The 11,744-nt window shown below is 43.4% G+C and overlaps 1 protein-coding gene across 1 annotated transcript; it reads left to right on the top strand.

The window, feature by feature from the left end:
• The first annotated feature begins 8,707 nt into the window (after nucleotides 1-8,707).
• Nucleotides 8,708-11,166, top strand: LOC107148272 (xaa-Pro aminopeptidase 1-like). The gene is given in 2 exon segments (XM_048806901.1): nucleotides 8,708-10,141; nucleotides 10,144-11,166. Coding segments are annotated over 2 exon segments (2,025 nt in total). The 5' UTR covers nucleotides 8,708-8,730; the 3' UTR covers nucleotides 10,758-11,166.
• The last annotated feature ends 578 nt before the right edge of the window (nucleotides 11,167-11,744 follow it).

Genomic DNA, 11,744 nt, shown 5'->3' with positions numbered 1-11,744 from the left:
AACAAACAGACCAGGCTTGCAAATGAAATAAAAAGGGGCACAGAATAGTTTAAATGTACAAGAATGAGTTAGATAGACACAATAAGGATTTGGGAAAAGCTGGAGATGACTCCAAGGTTGTGAGTCTCAAATGTAATCCCAGAAATATCATGATAAGAGTGCCATTGTACCACGGTGCTGTGGTGCATGCCTGTAATGTCAGAGACTCAGGAGGCTGAGGCCCAAGGATCATATGGCACTTTAATGAGACCCTGTCTCAAAATTTAAAAATAAAAAGGGCTGGGGCTATAACTCAGTGATAGAGCACCCCTGGGTTCAATCCCTAGTGGCACACACAAAAAAAATAAAAATAAAAATAAAAAATACCTGGGATCTTTTACCCAAAAATGGATCTAGCCTCAAAATCATTCTAGGAATCATGGCCATTATGTGCTTTGCCCACCACAGCACTTTCCCCCAGTAAGTTATGTCTGTATATTTCCCTCATGCATTCCCAATCTAGAAGGAACAGATATCTTTGTATATAAAATCCAACAGATGTCCCTGAGGGGATATTTAAAATTTTTCATGAAAGCTAACTTGACCATGGGAAAATGTTTGGAGTAGAATGGTCTCTGGAAGACCCCGAGTCACTGGATGCTCCTGAGGAACTGAGAGCAAGAAAAGCCGGGAGAGAGATTGCAGGTAGAGGGCAGCATGCCTCCCAACCCATGACCTCTCACCACGGGGAGCAGAAGAAGTCTCAGGACTCCCAGACACTTAAAACCTTTTCAACTTTACTTAAATGGCATTGTTCTTGGTTATAATTACTCCCCCACGCCCACACTCATCATTCTCAAGTCAAATTTAGAGAATCTGTCCTTTCTTATTTTTTTGTAGCATGGAAGAGGCGGGTACTGGGGATTGAACCCCGGGGCATTTTACCACTGAGCCACATCCAAGCCCCCTTTTTTTGTTTTGTTTTGTGTTGAGACAGAATCTCACAAAGCTGCTTCGGGCCTCACTAAATTGCTGAGGCTGGCCTGGTACTTAAAATCCTCCTGCCTCAGCCTATGCCCACCTGTCCTGTCTTACCTTATTTGGTAAACACAATAAAGCTTCATTTTCTCTGTTTCAAAAAGAAAATTGAGCTCCCTCTTTTGTGTAGGTTCTTCTAAAGGGCTCTCCATCTCTGTCTTTTTTAAAACATGGAGTAGAGAGGGTAGGTAAGGAAGAGAAGAGAGCAGGTAAGGGAATAGAATATGTTGGCAAGGATATTTTGCAATGATTTTTTTTTTCCTCAGAGCTCAGATATAATCCGAGCAAAAGAACCTAGCTGATCTCCCCCATGTAACTGGCTTCTGGAGACTGAGGGACTGCTCCTAAATTTGTCTCTCTTCTTAGGGATTTCATCCAGACTCATCTCTGCTATTTGGGGTTTCTGTGCTGGCAACAAAAGCTCCCTAGTGGCTCTATTTCATTCAACCAATTTTACTGGGCCATTAGCTCAGTCTGCGGTGGTAGAAAACAAGGTCAGTTCTATAATGCTATGCAGATATTCCAAAAACTGATATTTTTCCTAATATGCTCTCTTTGTTTCTCTCTTAAGTGGAGCTTAAAGGTTGGACTAGATCAGTGGCTCCTAAATTTCTGGAGTTATAACACTTCCCAGGATCTACTAAGACCCCTTCCTGGACTGGGTGGGGGTGTTGCAGCTGCTATCTGGAAGACCATTTAAAGGCATTCGTGGAATTCCTGAAACTCATCCACAGTCACCAAGGGAAGAATCTGCAAAGAAGGAGTTAAGAACCAATTGTCCTTGCAGCTGTAAAGCCCTGAGACACCCTGCAGGCTGTCAAAATGGGAGTCACACACAGTCGTTTTGAAACATCTGTCTGTGGAAGAAATGAGGCTGGCAGCTGTAAGAACCACGGTGTCTCAGGCAGCAGGCACTCGCTCCTCCTCCACAGCTGCTGAACTCATGCTCTGAAGTCAGACAGATCCTGAATTTGAGCAAGGATAATGTGAACAGTCTGTGCACCCTCCCAGTCCCCTGCAAACCAAAGATTCTCCAGCCCTCCAAAGGTGAGCTCTGCCTGCAAACGAAGATGAAGAATCCCGCCAGTCATCTCGGTGTGTCTGGAGATCTGTGTCCCTACCTCCACTTCCCTAAGGGCTGGCCACCGATGAGAAAGCCACACACATTCAAGCAAGTAGACCTTCTCATCAGGACCCCATGGGACAACACAAAAACTCTCTGTCACACTGGACAGGATTCATCTATTTATTGAACTAGGAACACTGTTCCACAAGCATAGGGAACAGCTGCTGTCACATCTCTTCGTTTTGCCAGCAAATTCTTTGAATCCTCACATCTTGTAGCTAGAAGTCAACTCACCCCTCAAAACTCTCCATTCCCTCTTTTTTCCTTTCTACCACTTAATGAGGAAATTTTCAAACATACAGAAACATTGAAAGAACAAGAAAACAAACACCTGACACCCTCCATCTACATCCAACAGTTATTGACATTTTGGTCTATTTGCTTCCTCACTTTTTCTGTAATATTTCCTTCTGAACCCAGATGAAAGCAAGCTGCAGTCATCAAAGCGTTCCACTTCTATGGACTTTAACATCTATTTCCTGCAAATAAGGATATCCTCTTCTATGACCACAGTATTAATATCATGCATAGGAAAATTAACAATAATCCTAATGCCATATAATATCTAGCCCAACTTCTAATTACAAAATTGTTTCTAAATTTACATGTGTTTTGTTTTGTTTTGTTTTTGTAGTGGAGATTGAACCCAGGGGCCCCTTTCTACTGAACTATATCCCCATATATCCCCAGACCTTTTAAATTTTTGTTATTTTTAGATTGCCCAGGCTGGCCTAAAACTTGAGGTCCTCCTTCCTCAGCCTCCCTAGTTGCTGGGATGACATATCTGCACCACTGCACCTGTCCCATATTTATTTTTATGGCTACTTTTATTTTCCAAATTATCATATTTGGTTGATATAACTCTTCAGTTGTTTAGACTAGAGCAACCCACACAACACACATTTTTCACTATGCTGATTTTGGGGGGAGTTACTAGGAACTGAATTGGGGTGCTCTAACAATAAGCTACATCCCAAGGCCTTTTTTTAAATTTTATTTATTTATTTAATTTTGAGACAGGGTCTTTCACTGAGTCACACAGGCAGGCCTGAAACTTGAGATCCTCCTGCCTCCGAGTCTCCAGTATTACAGGTGAGCCCCCAGCATGACACTGACTTTTTAAAGAGTGTTGGCCAACTGTGATGTTAACTGTCCCACATTCTGAATTTGTGTGGTTATTTCCTCTTATTCTGTTCAGGCTTCTCTGTACCCTCTGTAACCTGTAATCTGGAAGTTTGGCCTAAGGCCTTTATCAGACTTGGGTTAACAATATTTGTCAAGAATACCTTACAATATTCTGCATACTCTTGTGTCCCACCAAGAGGTACATAGCGCTGGTTGTTTACAATAGTGGTGCTACATTTGACCACATGGTTAAGGTGGAGACCACCAGAGCTCTACAATGTAAAAATACATTTTACTTTTACAATTCAAAAGTAATCTGAGAGGTGATGCTTAGGTCACATGAATGAACTGTTTACCTAAGAACTTTGCACCTACTGGTTTTAGAATCCATTGATACAGCCCTGACTGAAACAGTCACACAAAATGCACCCCTGCCCCCTTCTGGAACTACTCATCCAAAAGGATCAGTCCTGCTCTCACATTCAATGAGGTGAGAATTCGGTCATGATCCATTTGCCACTGCAACTGCTTCTTGTTGTCACACAGCGTCACTGCTGAAGTCTTTCCCTGCGCAGTCCTAATGGGTCTGGTCCATCTTGGGATGATGCCACTTCAATCCAGGTCCCTGAACAAGGCACTGTGGTCCAGGAAGGAGTCAGGCCCAGCCCATCAGTGCTCAGGGAGCTATGGATATCCCTCTGCTGTCTTCCCCCTTCAGCTCTCTGGTTCACATACACAGACTCATCTCAGCATCTCAGCCTCATCTCAGAGATGCTGATCCACAGTTGGTTCTGGCATCTTCTACCTCATATACCCCAGGACAGGACTGACTCCATTCTTTTCCCAAAGATCCATACCGCAAGGCAGGCGAACAGGGTGGCTCTGATGGTTCTCCCTTTCCCCAGGAATTATCTATTTATTTCTCCTGCCTTATTGAATTCACATTAAATCTTTGAAGAGAAGAAAAAGACTACTGGGCTATACAACAGATACAGGAAAGACCCAAATATGCTTGTCCCAATACCTAGCCTCCCCTGCCCACTAAAGGTCATATTGTCGTGACTTTCATGCAAAGGTGTGCTGGTTAATATTTGACAGCTCTTTCTTCAAGGGGAAAAGGAGATCAGGACAGCTGAGATTTGCAGAACTTGCTCGTTTCCATGACGTAAATATTCTGGTCATGGCTGATTCCAAACCACCAACAGAGATTCAGATTGAGATGCCACTCAGCTCGACCGATGCAGTACTGTCCAGCTCCAGCAGAAAACTGCTTGTGGTAATCACTGCCTTTCTCTTCTTCATGCTTTTTCTACTTAAACATACATCCTTAAAGTTTGCCAGATGTGATGGAACACTCCTGTAATTCCAGCTCCCTGAGAAGCTGAGGCAGGAGAATCTCGAGGCCAAGGCCAGCCTTAGAAACATAGTGACCTCAGAAATTTTGTTTCAATTTTTTTTTTAAGCACCAGGATTGAACCCAGGGGGTTAGCCACTGAGCCACATCCCCAGCCCACTTTTTTTTGTTTTGAGACAGGGCCTCACTAAGTTGCTGAAGCTGGCTTTGAACCTGCAATCCTCCTCCCTCAGCCTCCTGAGCCACTGGGTATAGGCATATACCACCAAGCCCATCAAAAAATAAATAAATAAATAAATAAACATCTAGGAGTATAGAGACCTCAGAAGACTAGGACAGGGATCACAAAATGATAATCTCTACCACTCCTCAGAATGTATCCAAAAGAACTAAAGTCAGCATTCCATAACAAACATACATGCCCATATTTACAGCAATAGAATTCACAATTGCCAAGTTATAAAAAGAGCCTAGGTGTCCATCAATAGATGAACGGATAAAGAAAATTTGGTATATATACACAATGGAGTTTTATTAAGCCATAGAGAAAATTTAAATTATGTCATTAGCAGGAAAATGGACAGAACTTGGGAGAGTTATGTTAAGTAAACTCAAGGATGTACATTTTCTCTCATATGTGGATGCTTGAGAGAAAAAAGTGAGGGAAAGGGAGATTCTCATGAAAATAGAAGGGGGACCAGTAAAGGAAGGGGACCAGGGGGTGGGGGAGGTACTGGGGAATGAATTATACTATGTGCATGTACAAATATGTCACAATGAATCACACTATTATATATAATTGTGAAACACCAATAAAAAAATCAATTAAAAAAAGCATACATCCTAAACTAAGTATGCTCAAGACTGTACCTGCACTTAAAATGCATATGTATAGACTCCCAGAATAAAACCTTCATGCTTCCATGCTTCCTTTATTCTGGGAAAGCATCACTTTGTAGATACCTCTGGTGATCTCCTTACTCACTGTGGATAATAAATCTTTCTCCTTTCTTTTTTTTTGTAATTTATATATGACAGCAGAATGCATTACAATCCTTATTACACATACAGAGCACAATTTTTCATATCTCTGATTGTATACATAGTATATTCACACCAATTTGTGTCTTCATACCTGTACTTAGGATAATAATGATCATCACATTCCACCATCATTAATAACCCCACGCCCCCTCCTTCCCATGTTCCCGCTCACTATCCCACTATGAATCAGCCTCCTTATGTCAAAGAAAATATTCAGCATTTGGTTTTTTGGGATTAACTAACTTCACTTAGCATTATCTTCTCTAACTCCATCCATTTACCTGCAAATGTCATTATTTTATTCTCTTTTATTGCTGAGTAATATTCCATTGTGTATATATGCCACTTTTTTCCATTCATCCATATCTCCTTATTTATTATGGATAATAAATCTTTTTTCTTTCTTAAAAAAAAAAGAAGGAGAAGGAAGAGGAGGAGGAGGAGGAGGAGAAAGAAAAGTAGAAGAAGAAGAACTAAAGAAAGAAAAGAAAGAAGGGAGGGAGGGGGGAGGGAGGACAGAAGGAAGAAAGGAAGGAAGAAAGAATAGCACTTGCTTAGCAAGTACTACAGTACCAAGAAAGAAAGAGCCAGGCACAGTGGCACACACCTGTAATCCCAGCAGCTCAGGAGGTTGAGGCAGAGGGAAATCCCAACACCAACATCAAAACCAGCCTCAGCAACTTAGCCAGGCCCTAAGCAATTTAGTAAGACCCTTTCTCAAAATTAAAAAAAAAATGAAAACAAATGAGGATATGGCTCAGCACCCCTGGATTCAATCCCTGATATAAAGAAGAAGAAGAGGAGGAGGAGGAGGAGGAGGAAGGAAGGAAGGAAGGAAGGAAGGAAGGAAGGAAGGAAGGAAGGAAGGAAGGAAGGAAGGAAGGAAGGAAGGAGAAACAAAAGAAATAGCCAAACCCCTTACCTGTAATCCCAGTGACTCAGGAGGCTGAGGCAGGAGGATCACAAATTTAAAGTCAATCTAGGCAATTTAGCAAGATGCTATCTCAAAATAAAAAGAAATGGGGATGTAGCTCAGTGGTAAAATGCACCTGGATTCAATTTCCAGCACAAAAAAAAAAAGAAAAAAGAAATAGAAAACCTAAAGTTTAATTGAATCCCCTTTTCTTTAGGTAATTAGAGTAAGATTGAGAATAAGATTCCTCAATATTATTGTTTTTTTTATGAACATACATTCTTAACTTTCCTTTTACAATTGGTGTTCTTCATGTTCTTTTTTAAATTTTTTTTTTTAGTTGCCAATAGATTTTCCACTTTATTTATTTATTCATATGTGGTACTGAGGATTGAACCTAGGGCCTCACATATGCTAGGCAAGTGCTCTACCACTGAGCCACAGCCCCAGTCCTCTTCATGTTCTTTAAAAAAAAAAAAAAATTGCTCCCACCAGCCACAAGGCTAATGCCCATAATCCCAGCGATTTGGGAGGCTGAGGCAGAAGGATCACAAGTTTGAGGCCAACCTTAGCAATTCAGCAAGACCTTCAGCAAAATTTAGCAAGACCCTGTCTCAAAATTAAAACTAAAAAAGATCTAGGGATGTGGCTTAATGATAAATATCCTCTGGGTTCCATCCCCCATATGAAAGAAAGGAAGGAAGGAATGGGTGGGGGATAAAGAGGGAGGGAGGAAGGAAGAGAAGAAAGAGAGAGAGAGGAGAGAGAGAGAGAACCAGTTCTATTATCTCCAACTTGATAAGAAAATTAGGCTCAGTATGGTTTATCCAAGGTCACATGTGTAGCAAAAAGTGGAATGCAAATTCAAACCCAGATCTTCTGAGTCACAGAGCCTATGCTTTTTCCAGTCCTCTTCTGTAACACACGGAAAGCCCAGGTTTGAGGTTTTATACATCTTGAGCTCTGAACTGCCCAAGAGTTGCTCTTCGATTGGAGATCATCTAACAGAACTAACCAAGGAACCCCAACAACAGATCTCAGTCTGCCATATTTGTTTATGCAAAGCAACGTTGAATTTTATAGAGTGTTTTTTTTTTCCTCCAGATACTTTTGTGCCAAGGAAATACTAAAACGTGAATAAGGCACTTTGTGGTGTTAATTTTAAAACTAGTAAGACAGGTAGAGGAGGGAGAGTCAAGAACCATAAATATCCATTTCCTGAGCTCGTAAGTTGAAATGCTTAAACGTTTCTCACTTCTACATCACAGAAGAATGACCACAACATCCTATTACTTACCGTGTTGACAACATGTAATCCATCTCCTCCAGCTTACCTGTTGGCAAGCAAATGGCTCCACTAAGCGAGACAGGAGATGATGGATGGAGAAGGATGCCTCTCCTGGCTGTGCTGCATTCATCATGTCTCCCAGGAGCTGGGACCTAGGGTCACAGGCTCGAGTCAGGAGATATTCCATGGGATCGCTGGGAAGGAACAGACCACCAAAATGACTTCTCCAGAACTCTTTGGCTTCGAGCTACAGAATCACAAATTACTTTCCCCTTCTGAGCATGTAAGTGCTAAACCTCACCCTATTCGAGGAAGGCCTCCCTGTCATCAAGAGACACCCAAGAGGGGCTGAGGTTGTAGCTCAGTAGCAGAGCACTTGCCTCATACATATGAAGCACAGGGTTCAATCCTCAGCAGCACATAAAAATGCATAAATTAAATAGAGGTATTTTAAAAAGAGAGAGAGAGACCCAAAAAGGAAAAACTTTCATATGTCTTTTGTTCTCTCTCTACTTGCCCACCTTAAGAAAAGAACAAAAAGGGGGCAAGTAGAGCTCTGGCCCAGCATGTGTGATGCACAGGGTTCAATCCTCAACACTACATATAAATAAATAAATGGATGAATAAATAAGAAAGAAAAGAAAAAACCAACATTTACTGAGCGGCAGGTGTGAGCCAGAGAGTCTGAAATATGGCTCTCTAAACTGCTACAACAGCCCTGTGAAGTGGGCATTATTATGCCCTTTTTATACAGGGATTATATCTCTTGCTCAAGGGCACAAAAAAAAATCAGGTGACAGGATGAAAAATAATCCCACTCTTCCTGCCTTTCCGGGGGTGATCAGCTGGTCTGCGCTCCCCTGATGTGGGCCGGGGCACGCCACCACCGAATGGCAGCCTCCAGAAAGCCACCGCGAGTAAGGGCGAATCACCAGGATTTTCAGCTGAGAAATCTAAGAATAATTGAACCTAACGAGGTGATACACTTAGGAGACACAGGTGGGAAAACAGGTTGCAGAATGGCTCCAAAGGTGACTTCAGAGCTGCTTCGGCAGCTGAGACAAGCCATGAGGAATTTGGAGTACGTGACGGAACCAATCCAGGCCTATATTATCCCGTCGGGGGATGCCCACCAGAGCGAGTATATTGCTCCATGTGACTGTCTTCGGGCCTTTGTCTCTGGATTTGATGGCTCTGCGGGCACAGCCATCATCACTGAGGAGCATGCAGCCATGTGGACCGATGGGCGCTACTTTCTGCAGGCTGCCAAGCAGATGGACAGCAACTGGACACTCATGAAGATGGATCTGAAGGACACTCCAACTCAGGAAGACTGGCTGGTGAGTGTGCTTCCTGAAGGATCCAGGGTGGGTGTAGACCCACTCATCATTCCTACAGATTACTGGAAGAAGATGGCCAAGGTCCTGCGAAGTGCTGGCCACCACCTCATTCCTGTGAAGGAGAACCTTGTGGATAAAATCTGGACAGACCAGCCTGAGCGCCCCTGTAAACCCCTCCTCATGCTGGGCTTGGATTATACAGGCATTTCCTGGAAGGACAAGATTGCAGACCTTCGGTTGAAAATGGCAGAGAGGAACATTGTGTGGTTTGTGGTCACTGCCCTGGATGAGATTGCCTGGCTGTTCAATTTCCGAGGATCAGATGTGGAGCACAATCCAGTATTTTTCTCCTATGCAATCATAGGACTAGAGATGATCATGCTCTTCATCGATGGGGACCGCATAGATGCCCCTAGTGTGAAGGAGCACCTGCTTCTTGACTTGGGCCTGGAGGCTGAATACAGAATCCAGGTGCTTCCTTACAAGTCCATCCTGAGCCAGCTCAAGTCCCTGTGTGCCGACCTCTCCCCGAGGGAGAAGGTGTGGATCAGCGACAAGGCCAGCTATGCCGTGAGCGAGGCCATCCCTAAGGATCACCGCTGCTGTATGCCTTACACCCCCATTTGCATTGCCAAAGCTGTGAAGAATGCAGCCGAGTCAGAAGGCATGAGGCGGACTCACATTAAAGATGCTGTTGCCCTCTGTGAACTCTTTAACTGGTTGGAGAAAGAGGTTCCTAAAGGTGGCGTGACAGAGATCTCAGCTGCTGACAAAGCTGAGGAATTCCGCAGGCAACAGGCTGACTTTGTGGACCTGAGCTTCCCCACAATTTCCAGTACGGGACCCAACGGCGCCATCATTCACTACGCCCTGGTCCCTGAGACGAATAGGACCTTGTCACTGGATGAGGTGTACCTCATTGACTCAGGCGCTCAATCAAGGATGGAACCACAGATGTGACCCGGACCATGCATTTTGGGACCCCTACAGCCTATGAGAAGGAATGCTTCACATATGTCCTCAAGGGCCATATATCTGTGAGTGCAGCCATTTTCCCGACTGGAACCAAAGGCCACCTTCTGGACTCTTTTGCCCGTTCAGCTTTATGGGATTCTGGCCTGGATTACCTGCATGGAACAGGACATGGTGTTGGATCTTTTCTGAATGTTCATGAGGGTCCGTGCGGCATTAGTTATAAAACTTTCTCTGACGAGCCCTTGGAGGCAGGCATGATTGTCACTGATGAGCCAGGATATTATGAAGATGGGGCTTTTGGGATCCACATTGAGAATGTAGTCCTGGTGGTTCCCGTGAAGACCAAGTATAATTTCAATAACCGGGGAAGCCTGACCTTTGAGCCTCTAACTTTGGTTCCGATCCAGACCAAAATGATAGATGTGGAATCTCTTACAGACAAAGAGTGTGACTGGCTCAACAATTACCACCTGACCTGCAGAGATGTGATCGGGAAGGAACTGCAGAAACAGGGCAGACAGGAAGCTCTGGAGTGGCTCATCAGAGAGACGCAACCCATCTCTAAACAGCATTAATACCTCCCTGGTTTTATTTTTTGTAAAATTCTCTGGGGAAAGAAGAAACTTGGCAGACCCCTGACATATTTCCCCTTTCCTCTTCTCCTTGCCTAACTCCCCTTTTTACTTTTAGACTCTAAGAAGAACTGAAAATCTTCTTACCTTCTTTGATATTTTCTTGAAAACAGTCTTTTATGACTTTTTTAATTGTTGAGAATGAGCCAGGAATAAAATTGCTACCCCAGAAAGAGGGTCCCCACTAAGCTGAAGACTCAGTGAAGGGGAGACACCCTGAGCTCTCTGGCAGTGATGGCGAATCAGTGAGGGCTCCATGATGGTCATGTTCCAGGTGCTAGTCCATCATTCATGATCACTTTGATGTTCATGGGACTATATTTATGATCAGTGAATAAAAATGTCAGATCTCTAAAAAAAAAAAGAAAAATAATCCCAGGTCTATGTGGCTGGAAAGTCTGAAAACTCTTGACCTTCCACGTTCTCTCCTAGGAACCAAGCACCATTTTAGCTCTGTTGAGATTTTAAGCTGGGAAAAAAAACCTTACCAAGTCATCCACTCCCAATGGTTATGAGTTACCTCTCTTACCAGCCACAATGACTTATTCTCCCTAGACCAAGCCACTCTCAGTGCTGGCAATAGTCCCACTGGAGAAAATAAAGCACATCAGCAAGATGCACCAGTGCACACCTGTAATCCCAGCAACTTGAGAGGCTGTGGCAAGAGAAGCGCAATTTTGAGGGCAGTCTCAACAATTTAGTGAGACTCTGTCTCAAAATAAAAAGACTGGACTGGGAGTGTCGTTCAGTGATAGAGCATCCCTGGGCAACATGGGCAGGGGGAGATAAAATTTAAAAAAAAAAAAAAGAAAGATGGGGGAGGGAGGTGAGCAAAGGAAAGAAAAGAAGAAAGAAAATCAAAACTCAAGTATGAGCCGGGTGCAGTGGCACATGCCTGTAATCCAGTGGCTTGGGACACTGACGCAGGAA

The sequence above is a fragment of the Marmota marmota genome, unplaced genomic scaffold, assembly GCF_001458135.2.
Source record: "Marmota marmota marmota unplaced genomic scaffold, marMar, whole genome shotgun sequence".
Taxonomy (NCBI): Eukaryota; Metazoa; Chordata; class Mammalia; order Rodentia; family Sciuridae; genus Marmota; species Marmota marmota.
This window is presented reverse-complemented; position numbering and strand designations above follow the sequence as displayed.